We start from the raw sequence: 15,864 nt of genomic DNA on the forward strand, positions 1-15,864 counted from the left end.
CTATTTTCCGTCATTTTCGAAAAAAATAAAAATTGAAATTTCAAAAATTGCAAAAAAATTTTCAGGCGACGATCGATGTTTTGCTGCATTCTGACGACGACAACGTCTATATTCGTCAGCGCATTATCCGTCAGTGTCATATAGGCGCAATTTCTGCTCAAATGGAAGCGTCTCTCGTACGTAAACAAAAACTTGAGTGAAATTTAAGATTGTCTTTGAACGATTTATGCGCGATGGAAAAGCGGAATATTTGGTTTGTGATCTAGTATATAGACAATAAAACAACGAAAAACAAGTTCTGTAAAGGTTACGGCCAGTAACGGTGTCTCAAAATGTTAGAAAAACTTGGATTTACCCGACGTAAATAACAACGGCAACATTGAATGTGAATTTGACATGCCTTTGCCAGTTATATATTTACATGAGGATAACATATAGGAGCAACAAAGTGCTGCCAAAGGAGTCATCCGTTTCAGATTTTGGGGGTTTTTTTAACCAGGAGGGAAAGGGTCCCAGGCCTGTGATTTGGGGCAAAAACAGCTGGTGTTTGGGCAAAGGGGAATAAAAAAACCTTATGTAAAGTCAGTTTTGGGGGAAAACTGCATAATTTAAAAGTTATTTTTTGAGGGAAGGACCCTATTATGAAGGGGATAAAACCATGTGCTTATGAAGACATATATATATATTACAAGTTGCCTGATTGGAGGTATTTATCTATATATTCCATTGCATCCAAATCCTTTTCAGGGACCTATCTAACTACTTATGCTTTCATTCATTTTCTGGCCATCGAATATAAAATAAAGAGTGGCCCGACTTTGAATCACTTGCCCCTGACCACTGTGGGATCGAGCCCCACTCAGGTCATCATGTGAAAAAGATATCCAGCTGGCTGACGGAAGGTAGGCCATTCTACCCAGATGCCAATTCTTGCCTGAGATGATGCCCAGAGGAGTACCTAGGGTCTTCCAGCACCATTTAAGTCTGGAAAGTCACCATATGACCTAAAATTGTGTCAGTGTGACTTTAACACAACAAATAAATATTAAAATGTATTAAATAAAGATCTTGGTCAGAAAAGTTTATGAATTAAAAATAAAAGTATGCACATGCTAAAAATGAAACCAGCCGATCAGACCATTGAAAATTGCTATTCAGTCATCTATTTAATACTCGCTGGAGATGTTATGACCAAGGGCAAATAGTACCCATGCCCAAAGAGTGATTTTGTTAAAGTTTTTGAAATCATCAATTTTATGTTCAAGATAATAAAAAAGTTAAACACAGAATGGTAATTTTCTTTGTATTACATGTTAAATGTGTATTAAAGTAGTGTTAAAATCCTTTCAGGCAACACATTTGAAGTGATCACTTATCGTCTGTTGTTTTAGTAATTTTACTGCATTTTTATTTTTTTCCCTCCTCCTGTCAACATTTTTCTGCCCAAAATCCGAGTAACAAAAAATAAAAAAACTCTGGCCTAAAGGGGCATGCCTCCAGATTAATGACATTTTTTTTTTGAAATTTAGAATGTACTCTAAAAAGAAATTTTAATCATAGTAATGATTGTAAGATTGTAATGTTGTTTGATTTCGAGAGAAGTTTTGTATGCCTAAAAGCATCTCTTTTAACTTTTCTTACTTGATAAAAATCTCTTAAAAGTGTTCTTGAAAAGAATAAATGGTATCTTTAGTGTTGGAAGAAAAAGATCTTTTTATGCTCTCTTTTGTCCATTAGATGCCTCTATGGCAGAGGGGATATAGTAACTGACTTCAAATCGCTTGCTCTTTACCTCTGTAGCCAAGTGGTTAAGGTTGCTGACTACAAATCCCTTGCCCATTGAAACCTTTGGGGTGTAAAATTCTTTCTTTTGAAGAAGCCATCCTGCTGTATTGCAGAATATTGGCTTGTCTGTGCTTGGAATAGCTGGGTTTTCCTAGCCACTAAAAGCTGGGAAGTGGCCATAAAACCTAAATTGTATTGGTGTGGGGTTCAACCAACAAAAAAATAAAATTTAGTCCAGTATTTTATTACCCTGGTAGAAATTTTACATTTTCCTCATTGACCTATGTCTGGATCACTCCAAGTCTTGAACACTCGTGCATTAATGATTTTGTTCATCCCCTTCGATTCCAAGCCGATTTTAAGTCATTGTATTTTTCTATATTGTATTTATTTATAAACCCGCAAAATCTGTTTTTGATTTTAAAACATATGACCTGGAGAAGTGAAGGTTTATTTCTTAAGGTCCTCCTAAAATCAAGAAGGTTTTCTGCTTCAAATTGTTATTTATGATATAAATGTCTTCAAAAAGTAATGAAAATAGCTGCCAACAAAAACAGTCTTTTCATAATGTTACCTAATTACCTTGAAGTACCGTGACATAACTGTGGTAATTTGCGAACAGGTGTATCTGACTTTAAATGGTACAAATAATTTGGTTTGATTGATCGAAAGTATTACTTGTAATTAGATTGCAAATTATTGTTTGAGAAGATCATTTTAAGGATCCTGGGAAAAATAATTTTTGTGTGATTTGAATGAAAAATATACGTTTTTATGAGAGCCAAGTGGGTAAGGTTGCTGATTTCAAATCTCTTGTCCTTCTAACCTGTTGGTTCAAAACCTCACCTGTTGTTATAGAATTATTTCATGTGAAGAAGCCATCCAGATGACTTACATAAATGGAAAATTGCGATTCTACCAAGATGCCTGCTCGAGCCTGAAATGCTGGTTGGGGCATCTTGTGTATTCTCCATCATCTGAAGCTGAAAATTCACAATGTTACCTAAAACATTGTGCCCATTTGACTTTAATAAAACCTAGCAAGTGAATATTCAACTCTGTGTCCCAGAATTCTAAATGCTGCTAAATTTTACAAAATTGTGGTGCGGAGAAGCATGTTTGTTGGTTGTCCTCAGAGACAAGGGCTTTGTCTGAAGTAGAGCAAGGGTGCACATTGGGTTTTCGGCTGAAAAGTGGCTGTATGGACTTGACTGGTGGTTAAACGAAAATACAAGAAGAAATGAATTACCAATTCAGATATCTTTTCTTAGGTTTTGTCCATATGATGAAACTATTGCCTGCATGAAACCCTTAAATTACAAACACTTTTTATGGTTTTCTCAAAAAGACGATCAGGGCTGCATGAAATTTAAGCATGTTGTTACAATAGAGTTGTGTTTTTTTTTTTTTTCTTCGCACCGACATCTCCAATTTTATCTCAGGAATAAAAACTATGCATTAATCATGAGCATAGAAGTGCAGAATTTCTTTGCCTGAATACGAAATTGTTTACTTTGTTAAAATCTCTCACAAACGTTTGAAAATTGTGTGTGCAATTCCCTCGCAGGGAAAATTATTCGTAATTTTACATTATTTGATACCCACTATCATACCTTGTCGTACCAGATTGTGTATTACGAAAACTTTTGATGTATATTTACTTTGCGTCTAGTTTTCCCAATTAGGAAGATAATGTTGAATGTTTGTCGTTTGAATGTATTGACAAATTACCGCAATTTCCATATTTGTTCAATACAGTCAGGATGTTGGTTGCGTTGGGTAATAGTTATTAATTTGAAAATAGAAAGTTAGACAGACAATATGTCTCTTAAGGGTGTAGCGTATAAAAAGCATTTGTTTCAGATTTGTCTTGTAAAAAAAAGAAAATGAGATTTCATTTTTAAGTATATAGGTTTTGATTTCAGTCTATATTACAGGCCCACCAGTGGTAACTAATTGTTTGATTGGCACAAAATACTGTTTCTTTCTCGAGATTGTAGAAATATGATAGTAGGATAAAAAGGTCCTGTCTGTTTTTTAGATCTGACAGCAAAATATTTCTTTATATGTCAGCTGCATTTATTATTTACTACTGGTCCAAGTTTGGAAACCAGTCTGAAAAGTCAGAAGATGATTGGCTGTTTCTTGGCACAGTCTATGTTCGGAAATTGTGTTCTATTAACCTTGGAATCAGGATTATAACCAGTCTCTTTCTAAGTGTCCTATGCGGTGGTCTGCCCATACAGTGTCTTAAGGGACCAAAACTGTTTTATTAGCAGAATTTTGATAAAGTCTATCATTTTTCATTAGATTTTAGTTGTTGATGTTTGTTTTTAACCCTTACCCTGCTAAATTTCTAAAATGGATTGGTCCGTCATTCAGTTTGGGCAGTACCACTTGTTTATCAAAGGGGTGTTCACTGAAAATTTACTAACTGTATAGCGAACAGTGCAGACCATGATCAGCCTGCAAAGGCAGAATCACTTGCCGTCAGCAGGCTAAAGGTTAATATATTTTAAAAAAATATGGCTAATGTAAGATTTAGTGAAGACATGAAAAAAAAAACACATTTAAAAGATAAATATAATTTTCAAATCTCTTTGCAACAATTGAAATTTTCATGGAAATGAGAGGTTTTAATTACAGTGATTAATATACTGCTAGAGGATGTAACAGAATGCATTAGACTGATCTCCAGATCTTGCTTCCAGGACTCATTATTGTATTTGTACATAAATATTGACAGACCAGTCAGATGAAAATTCTATTATGTAATCATTTCAAAATACACAAATTGATTTGTCTTGTCTAGAAATAGGCCGGACAAATATTTTGGTGACAGGCTTATTAAAAAAGACATATCTCATTGTTCTGATCACGGTGAATGACCACGATTCTTTCCTTTTGTTTGAACTACCGATAAAATCTCCTGTGTCGATACCGTTTTAAGCAGTTTTCCGGGGAATGGTAAATTAAGCATTTACAAAGACGGTGTGTGTGCACATTAAGGTTAATCCTATTTGCAAATGAGATTTATTTTATGTGTTGTTGACCTGAGTTAGAAAAGTGTGGCATTAATAATAGAGATTTTAACATAATAAAAGAAATATGTTCCCTCAACTTTGCCTTGTTTTTCTGAAGCAGACTGAATAAGAATGTGTGCAAATGATTGACATTTTCCACCAGAGTTGATAATCTTTTTTTATGTCAGAAAATAAATACAGATTTTAACATAATAAAGGATATGTTCCCTCAACTTTGCCTTGTTTTTCTGAAGCAGACTGAATAAGAATGTGTGGCAAAATGATTGCACATTTTCCCCACCCAGAGTTGACTAATCTTTTTTTATGTCAGAAAATAAAATGTTTGATCCATTTTGACCAGGTTACTTACTTTTAGCTTGTCTGATATATATAAAAAAAAATCAGGGTTTGTAGTAATTTAATTGTAATTGTGTTGGTTTAAATTTTTGTTTATGTCCACTTTTTCTTGAAAACTAATAGAGCATAAAAAATTATGTTTTGGAACTTTGTACATTAGTTGATCAAATTTGGCAAGGTTAGAAGGCCAAGAAGAATATCTTGCATCTGCGTTTTGTCAAAATTATAGCCCTTTCTTACTTGGAAAATTGTTTTTTCTTGATTAAAATTTTGTTTAGTTAAGTCCACTGTTCTTAAGTACTAAAAGAGCTGTAGATTTGGAACTTTTTATCTTGTTTATTTTCATGAGATGAGTAAATAAATAGGTCAAGAACCATAACTCTGTCTTGCATTCTGTGAAAATTAGGGCCGTTTCTAATTGAGAAAATTGGTATTTCATGGTTATTATTAACATCCATTTTTCTTTTCTTGAATACTATATACATTTCTTCATTCTCTACATTTCATTATCACCAGTAGGTCAGTAAGAAGGCCAAGGAACCATAACTCTTTTTGAATAAATTATTACCTAATGTCAAGCACTTACATTAAATGAGCATTGGTACCTGCAGGTTGTGCTCTTATTGCAATTTGTGTTGAAGTAAGATTTCCTATTCAAATATATTCTAAAGTTAATGCATCCTGTTTTGTTCAATAGATAGAGTATTAGACTTCCAATCTGGTCATGTTTGAATTCTGAGCGAGGTATGTATTCTCTGTATGACTGACAACAATACCTCTAGGACATTGCTCCCTCCACCTAGTATTCATGTGGGGAAGTTGACAAATACTGGTGGAGAACAGATTGATACTGGTTAATAATCTTGGGATGCTGGTTAGGTTGTATGACTTATTCTACAACAAAAATACTGCTGAAAAAAAAAACAACATGTTATTATCCAATTTTATAATGTTCTGAAAATAAGTTGTCAATTGCAGGTAGTTTGTTGTAGGTCATTGAGGCAAGCTGCCATCTGTCACAGGTATTTGAAAACAGAAAATATACACAAGTTTATGACAGATAAAGAAGAAGCGATGGGAACTTACAGTATTTGAAGTAGTATTTGAATTGAAGTTGAGTTTTTGAACTGTATTTGACACTGGCATTATCAGTTTATGTATATTTCAGACTGCCTATGGTCATCCAAGGAGGTCAGATTGTCTTGCAACTCCAAATAAAGAGGTAGGTTCAAGTAGGATTTGAATGTTTCTTTGATTAAAAGCCATGCTGATATTATATTAGTTATAGTTAAAGGGAAGTAATCCTTAACTTTATTCCTGCTTAAAGTGTAGACCTGATAGAGTTGTTTACCCTTCTTTCAAATGAATATGTGATCTGTTTTTCAGAGATTGAGTTCAAGATTTCATGCAGAGCTGGAAAATGCTATGAGTTTAATGCCGATAGCAAGTTCACCAAGAGATTCTGATGTGCCGATACATGGACATATACCTGTAAAACATGGCAACAGTCCAATTCATGAACTTGAATCAAATATCCGTGATAATGTGTCAATGCTGACTACAGCAGATGATGAAATGGGGAATTGTGGGCCAGTCAAGCTTCTGGGTGATGATGATGGAGATGAAACAGACATGGAAGTGTTCCAGTTGACGGAGGAGCTTGATTTGGAACAAATTGAAAATCACTGATGAGTTTCTAATATTTAAAACAAGTATTTGTTCCATTTGTGGTAAAATCATGTAGTCATTGTTCATACATTGTTTCATAACTTAGTCAGATATTAACCTTTATTAAAAAATATGATATTAGGACTTGGTGTTACCATTTTGATGTTACCTGCAGTCACTTTCCTAAAACACTGGTAGATGTTTAGAATAATACACTTTATTACTACATGTTTTTTTATGTTTTTTAGATAAGAATGTCAAATATGTATCAAGTATTTTCACAGAGAAAAATATCGAAACATACTTTTCTTGGGTTGAAAACTGCATAAATAGACATTTTTAAAGAGGAAAATATCTACTTACTTCACATGAATGATTGAAATATCTTTAACTGAGCTTTATGAGAACTAGATGTTACATTTTTGCTATGCCACACATGAAGTATTGCAACTGGAGTTTACTCATTGAAAGATATTTTGATCCTTCATGGAAACAACAAAATATCATCTATCTAATTGACCAGAGTTCAAGTATCAAACATTTCCTGATTGGGCAAAACAAGGCACTTTTATCCTGAGACAAACAAAAATATCCACATTGTATTTGCATATGTAGCTATAAGTTTTGACATTTTCTTTCAAATTTCCTTACTCCCAGAATTTTGATACTTAAATGAAATATAACACCTTTATTACTTGAAGAAGAAATAAAACTATTATATTTTTGTGCTATAGAATGCCTTCATCTTCCATTATGTGTATTCAAATTGATCTCTTTTTCTGTTCATTTTTAAACAGATAGAATGGTTTTGAATGGTCCTGCAACTGTAGGAAGGAGGGATATAGACTTTATATAAATGCACAATGTTAATCTCCTTCGATTTTTTCTTGCCAAATATACCATTTTAGGAATAGATTCTTTTCTCATAGCATGGATCATCTCCCTTGTATGCAGTTTTGAGAGTCATTCTGCAGTTTGACACATGCATTTCCAGAAATGCTGTGACTAATACTAGTATTTTCTTTTCTTGTATTGTTCCGATATAAATTATGTAATATTCTCTTTTGTGGTTTCATACAAATATCCTTACAATTCAACTGAATTTTTGCCAAGGGAGATAATCATGCAGACATCTGTCCACTACAAATGGAATGAAAGATTTACTGAGCTTTCGCATCATATAAATATAGGGCATTTTAGTCATATTGTTCCATTTATGAATTATTCTGATATTTTTATCAAAATGTAACTATAATTATATTCTTGAACTGTAAAGTATTATTAACCCTTACCATGCTGGACACGATTGGTTCTGCCTTTGCGACCAGTGTAGATCATGATCAGCCTGCACATCCATGCAGTCTGATCATGATCTGCACTGTTCGCCATTCAGTTAGTATCTTTTTGGTCAACACTCCTTTTAACAGTTAATGGTACTGTCCAAATTGAAAGATGGACAAGTTTATTATAGAAATATAGCAGGGTAAGGGTTAAATAAACCACTTCTGTATGTTCTGGTGTGCTTCAGGTAGGGGAGAAAATGCTTTGAGTTTATTGTAGATTGCGCAATATGCTTGCTGGTTTTATTTTCGCAAATATTCGCTGACTGTGCCAATCCAAATTTTAAGAAATTTATGAATATTAATCTACATCTTTTCCTAAAACAAAAACACTTCCGTTTCACAAATTCTTAACAACTAACCATGAAATCGCTAAATAAAGCCTTCTAAAAAATTACCCAATATACTGTATATAGGATTGATCTTGGTCTGCTCTGGTCGCAAAGGCAAAATCACTTGCGGCAGGCATGATTAAGCTCAAGGACCTCCAATAAAGAATGACTACTTGGACACTACTTTTCACTATTTAGGATGTATTTTCGCTTGTGAAAAGAGACCACCTGCGAATAAAATAAAAAATGCTTTTTTTTTTGCACTCCCAAACATGGTTTTTAAACACAGGACACTTATGTCATTTCTGGTAGGAACTTTTGCAACGTATTTTACCTTGAGAACAAAGGCCACCTCAGAAGAGAGACCACCTAAGAATAATGCCCATTATATGAGCCACATCAGGAGAAAACCAACATAGTACGTTTGTGACCAGCATGCAGTCTGGTCAGGATCCATGCTCTTCGCTTTCATAGTCTGTTGCAATTAGAGAAACCATTAGTGAACAGCATGGATCCTGACCAGACTGCACAGATGCGCAGGCTGGTCGCAAACACACTATGTTGGTTTTCTCATGGTGTGGCTCAGTTATTACTCTTCAAGTTATGGTCTTTATATTCAGGTTTGACTCTACATACAGTAAATATAATAGTTTAAACACTTAAGATGATGAAATGTTCCCACTGAGATATCCATCAGTGTTTGTTGCAGTTGATGTACACCCACATTTTCAAGTTTATATCTGCAAAGTGAAGAAAATCGTGACTTGTAAATAATAGAGGAAATGAAGAGAAATATAAAATCACCATTAGTAAGCAATTTTAATGAAAAGATTGTTAATGATCTTGACAAAATGAATTGGTTGGAAACGAAAATACTGCTAAATCGGGTTTGTCTCGCATATCATGGAAAATTATATTGGAGTACAGTTAGAAAAACTTCTTTCTTGTTTCTTACGGATTTGAAATTTAATGTATTGGACCCGTAATGGAGTACCTCCTTTTTGAAGAGTATTCAGTTCCTATCATAAACCTACTTTGACTGCAATTCTCAAGGGGGGTGGGGGTGGCGACGTAGGTTCAAGCCCCACTAGGAGCAAATCTTTTTCTTTTTTTTTTTCCATATTTTCCTTTTTCCCGGCAAATTTTTACTTTTTTCAAGACTTCTTATGGATGTATTGTACAAAAGTAAAAAAAAATCATTTTATAAGCAATTCTTTGCTGTTCAAAGTGAATTTACCTCTAAATCAGGAGGGGTAGAGTTAGACATCTTTAAAAATACTGAGTTACATGTGGTAAAAGTTCTCTATTTTGCCTTCATTCTTTAGATTACATATTGTGTAAGAAATGTAGGTAGGTTTTACTTCTGCCACTAGGTTATTTTTGAATGAAGTGAGCAAAATTCAGAACAGATCTACAGTATTCAACCGTAATGTTTCAATGTTGGAGTTAGAATTCTGTCTCATTAAATCTGTTTACTTGAGGCACCCTAGAAAAAAATGATATTTACAGTTTTATTTTGTGTTTTATAATTGTTTACCAATAGTTTGATATTTCTTTTATCAAAATTAACACTTAAATGAATTCTTTACAAACGTTTAAGATAGTGGCCATCACATTGAAAATTGTCTCTACTTGAGCTTGAGGAAATACCATAAATTAGACAAAATTTACAAAAAAACGGCGCGGTAAAAGTTGTTTAAAGTTTGCAACACAGTGCCAAACATGGTCAACTTTAAGAATATACCAAGCAAATGCCATTTTTTTTTAATTTTACTATTAGGGGTCCAATACCTTAACCATTTATTTTATAATGGTTTGCAATATATTTCTAAAATGTAATTTGAATAAGAGATGTTACATAATTTAAAAAAGAAATCATTGTTTACATTTTTATGTGAAATATGAAATATATTAGTGCTATTTATAATATGGAATGAATTCCTTCAATGTATTTAGAATTGAATTATATTAATGTGGTAACTGTTGATTTTTAACAGTTACTGTGAAATCACTTAATTTTGTAGGGATAAGAGTTTGTGGTTGTTGTCAAAATGGCTGTTTCTTAGGAATGTGATTCAATGGATTCCGATTTTTGAACATAAAATGAATAGGAATTGTGTTTGTTCATTGTGATTTTTTTGTGTGGATTGATGCAATGGTGAAATCCACAAAAATTAATCCACAAAATGTACTGATTTCACAGTATGTACTCTACAAAGTCTTTCTTTTGCATATTTTTTGTCTTTGTGTTACAGACAGCTTTTCAGAAATAAGAACATAGTTCAGTCAGAATGTGGTAGGTGGTAGGGAGAAGGATGAATTTATTTCACTGAAATTCGGTTTGAAATAAACGTAAATTTAAAGTAAAATTTATGAAGCTTAAGTTTCGGAAATTAAAATTATAAATGTCAGCTGAAATAGCTATTTCACAAGTAAATGAGTTTGTAGGTTTTGGGTTTAAAGATAAAATTTCTTGTTTGGAGGGATTTATTTTCCTGGATTGACACATCCTTGAAATCGACCAAAATATTTCCCGAACAAGGATGTTTTAACGGTAAACTGATAAGAACACAAATTACCTGTTTTTTCCTGTTTTTAGTTAAGACTGAAAATATATTGGGGCAGCAAGGAGTACTAATAAATTGTTTATTTCTTTGAAAAGATTACAGTAGCAATTTAACTAATGTTCTTATTTGTTGACAAAGTTAAATGATATAAATTCTTAGAAAGTTGGGTCATTCTGTGTTAAAAAAATTACATGTACTTCCATATTTCAAACACAAGTGATGTGGCATGGTACATTTACTACGTAATTGAAAGTTGTGTGTCAGATAAGTATTAAGGTATTCTTAATGAAACTGGAATACAGTTGAAACTCGGTATCTCAAATTCTCAAAAACTAATGAGGCAAATGTTTTCACACTTAAAATAATCTATATCTTCGACATCTGGAGATGACCTCTCCAGGCAAGTTACATAACTCTGGCTTGTATTTGTCAACATTATGACCCTTTTTAACTTCACAGGTATCTTTTGCATCATGAAATGACCTCACAGGGCAAATTACACAACTCTTGCTTTTATTTTGTCAAAGTATCCCCTTGTAAACATAGAAATTTTCTGAAAGAGGGTTTCTCAGAAAGTACTTGACTGAATGCTGTCAGACTCAATCACAAGTCTTTTGCAACATGTGTTCATCTTACAGATCAGGTTTCGTAACCGTGGCTTATATTTTGTCAAAGTTATGCCCAATTTTACTTGCTTAGAAATTTTGTGATAGTTTTGCATGTAAGCATGTTTCTCAAATAACACTCTTTAATCTCTGCAAACATCTTTATTATCATGAAATGACCTCATCTGGCAGGTTTTTAATTGTCTCTGACTTAAATTTTGGCAAATTCATGCCCCATTTTTACTTAGAAATTTTTGTGAAAATTTTGCATGTAAGCTAAAATTTGTCTGGAGCAATTGTTTTGAATGCTTTCAAACTCTAAATGAGTCTTTGGCTACTTGAAATGGCCATTCTGAGCCAGATTTCATATTTTTGACTTGCATTTTACTTAATAATTCCCCTTTTTCAACATAGAAAATTCGGCTAAAGTTTTTCATGTAAGCTGGTATTATGTCGGAGGGGTTCAAATAGTGTAACACAATGTCATTGGACTTATTCTAATCAGCACCTTAAAACAGAGAAATCTGGTACTTCGGATTCTCTCCAACACCAGCAAGGTTGCTGTATGTCAGATTCGACTAAAATGGAGCAAAAAATACATGTCTGGTAGTAATCTTAAAACAAGTTTTAAATTTTTGTCCAGATAGCTAAAATTTCAAGATAATGCCATTTAGTTGGAGATTACGAAGTTTCAAGTGTATTTCTGTATTTATTTTTTTTTAAAATTAAATTTTCTGGTTGTTTTGATATAGTGCATCCGAAGTTAGATGTTGGATGTTTATTCCTTGCATAGCATGGTTCATGATTATGTATGTTATACTATTGACTGTATGTAGTTGTACTGTAAATGACAGTACTGGTACATTGTATACAGAATGTAATGTCTTTGTCTATTTGAAAATCTTTTGTCGTTTCTTTACTTAACTTTTACCCTGCTAAATTTCTAAATTGGACTGGTCATCAAATCATTCAATTTGGGCAGTACCATTTATTATAAGAAGGGATGTTCACTGAAAATTTACCGACTGAATAGCGTACAGTGCAGACCATGATCACTTGCCGCCAGCAGGCTAAAGGTTAAAGAAGAACATGGCCAAATTCAACTCGTATTACATAAATGAAGAGAGTATGTTTGTTTGTAAATTGGGCATGTTTTCATTTGCTGTATTTCAAAGAAATACCAAAAATTGCTTAAACATCAGTATTTGAATTAACATTATTTTACTGGTATAAATCCGATTCTACTGCACTTTGGTAGGAATTAATGCATGACAAAGGATAAGACTTATGCCAGGTTGCGAGTAAGAACATTTGTGATCGAAATGGGAAAACTTGTCTAAATATTTAGCAAGAGTAAGAACACTGTGATCAAAATGGGAAAACTTGTCTAAATATTTAGCAAGAGTAAGAACACTGTGATCAAAAGGGAAAATTAGACTAAATTTAAAGCAAGAGTAAGAACACTTGTGATAAAAATGGGAAAAAGTAGTCTAAATATTTAGCAAGAGTAAGAACACTGTGATCAAAAGGGAAAATTAGACTTAATTTAAAGCAAGAGTAAGAACATTGTGATCAAAATGGGATAATTATACTAAAGTTTTAGCAAAAGTAAGAACACTGTGATCAAATTTGGATATTTAGTCTATTTTTAAAATGTGGAAGGAACTGTGATCAAATACATTTTATGTATATATTTATACAAAGGGCAATGTCTGTTATAAAATGTGAGGTATTCTATGTTATTTTGCTTAAATCTTCACGCTTCTGAAGTAGTCTTAAATAGTGTTATATTTGTTAATTTTGCAAAGTTAGAAATATATGGAATTTTTGTTTTAAAATGCATGTACATGCACATTTTACTTATCTGTAGAGATATTTTATTTAGCGAATTTTTCGTATATATATTGCAACTATTATGAATGAAAATGGCATGATTGAATTTGTATTGCCATATTTTTTCGCACAAAATGACATGAATTTTGTGTACATTTCTTGCAATTATTAAAATGCTGAATGTGTCCAGATGTGTTGTTTTCCTTCTTTTAGTGAAAGAAGTGTTACTAACTTTACCCTGCTATAGTTCTTAAATCATCCAGTTTGGGCAGTACCACTTATTATTCAAAGGGGTGTTCACTGAAAATTTACTGACTAAATAACGAACAGTGCAGACCATGATCAGCCTGCACAGATGTGCAGGTTGATCTTTGTCTGCACTGGTCACAAAGGCAGAATCACTTGCCACCAGCAGGCTAAAGGTTAGGTAGATATAGAATAAATTATAAAACTGATAAGGTCTCTTTGAAGTACAGAATGCAGCCAAGCAATAGAATAGCAGACCCAGTTTGAAGTAGTTTGTTCATAAAGATTAGTGATATCCTTGGGACGGCCAGCACATATTTATGCAATCTCGCCAGGCACATGTATATTTTTGACAACACAGAAAATGATGTCACTCGACCTTCAGCTATTTCCGGAAGTAAATAAAATGAAAGTAGAAATGCTAAACTTGAAAACAAAAGCGGCATTTTGATTCGTAGATAGTCGGGGGTCACGCGCAGGGGTCACCCCGTCTAAATGCGCGTGGACTTTTTTTTTTTTGCTATCGGGGGAGCCAATTTTCAGCACTTTATTAGGAATTGAAATTACCTGGGCTTTAGAACAGCATGTCAGCTTTTAATCTATGAAAAAATAGTTGAGCTCTGGATAAACAGAAATCCCACAGGGGTCCGTAACGGACCAAGGGTACATCGATAATTTTGGAACTTCATCAAATCGCTCAAAATGTCATTTTTGATGTTGTCTGAGAGTGTGAGTATATGACTCAGATGTAAGATATAACCGTATTTGAGAGCTGCAGACCTAGACATTTCGGAAAAGTTTTCAAAATAAGTTTCGTGTAATAAATGTTGTTTCTACGGAAGCGTGAAAGGGCCATCAGACGCTAATACGTTTTAGTACGTTAAGGCTGCGGAAAGGATATGTGATTCATCCCTTGTGCACTCTTGCACCAGCTGAAGCGGAATTCTGTCTTAAAATTGAATGTACTCCCTGACTCCCCATAGGACACTAAAAACATAACTCCGAGTCAGATTACGGGTAGACATTGTATAGTCACCTTACAGCGCTTGAAGACTTCTGTTGTGATAGTTAATAACATAAAACTTTAACAAATACCAGAGCACATTTTGATGCCCGGTAACCTTGACCATTGAGGTATCTGACCCTAAACCAAAAAATGTCTGCCCCTTGCTAAGATTAATCCTTATGTGAAGTTTGTAAGAGGGCAGTTAAGAAGACATAGTGAGATATCGAAAGCTGTAACTAAGCATATGATTGTGAGCTCACTTGAATACCTATATTAAGATATCATTCTCTTGCTCCACTTGATGTCTTATGGGTCACTGTCAACATAGTTGCGACCAAGATGTTGTTAATAAAATTAAATGTTACTGCTTGGAGGGGGGGCGACTACCGTACTGTGGTTAGCAAAGTATTTACTAACTTTGAGGGCAAGAATTTGGCTTGGCCAAGCATATGTTTCCTTGTTAGCTCACCTGAGCAATGATCAGGTGAGTTTTTCTGATAGCTCGATGTCCGGCGTCTGTTGTCTGTCTGTCGTCCGTCAACATTTAGCTTGTGTATGCGATAGAGGCTGTATTTTTCAACTGATCTTCATGAATTTTGGTCAGAATGATAACCTTGATGAAATCTAGGCCGAGTTCGAAAATGGGTCATCTCGGGTCAAAAACTAGGTCACTAGGTCAAATCAAGGAAAAACCTTGTGTATGCGATAGAGGCTGTATTCTTCAATTGATCTTCATGAAATTTTGTCAGAATGATTTCCTTGATGAAATCTAGGTCGAGTTCGAAAATGGGTCATCCGGGTCTAGGTCACTAGGTCAAATCAAGGAAAAACCTTGTGTATGCAATAGAGGCTGTAGTTTTCATTTTATTTTCATGAATTTTGGTCAGAATAATTACCTTGATGAAATCTAGGCCGAGTTCGAAAATGGGTCACCCAGGGGTCAGGTCACTAGGTCAAATCAAGGAAAAACCTTGTGTATGTGATAGAGGCTGTATTTTTCATTTTATCTTCATGAATTTTTGTCAGAATGATTACCTTGATGAAATCTAGGCCGAGTTTGAAAATGGGTTATCTGGGGTTAAAAAGTAGGTCACTAGGTCAA

General features: G+C 33.8%; 1 protein-coding gene across 4 annotated transcripts in view; it reads left to right on the forward strand.

The window, feature by feature from the left end:
• LOC123547385 (protein FAM53A-like) overlaps positions 1-13,697 on the forward strand; it is a 58,373-nt gene extending 44,676 nt beyond the window's left edge. For all 4 annotated transcript variants that reach the window (XM_045334436.2, XM_045334435.2, XM_045334434.2 and 1 more), the window contains exons 5-6: positions 6,334-6,387; positions 6,552-13,697. In XM_045334436.2, the coding sequence (XP_045190371.1) occupies positions 6,334-6,387; positions 6,552-6,854 (357 nt within the window). In that variant the 3' untranslated portion in view covers positions 6,855-13,697. The remainder of the gene's footprint in view (positions 1-6,333; positions 6,388-6,551) is intronic.
• Positions 13,698-15,864: the final 2,167 nt, after the last annotated feature.

This window comes from Mercenaria mercenaria, chromosome 9 (assembly GCF_021730395.1).
Source record: "Mercenaria mercenaria strain notata chromosome 9, MADL_Memer_1, whole genome shotgun sequence".
Taxonomy (NCBI): domain Eukaryota; kingdom Metazoa; phylum Mollusca; class Bivalvia; order Venerida; family Veneridae; genus Mercenaria; species Mercenaria mercenaria.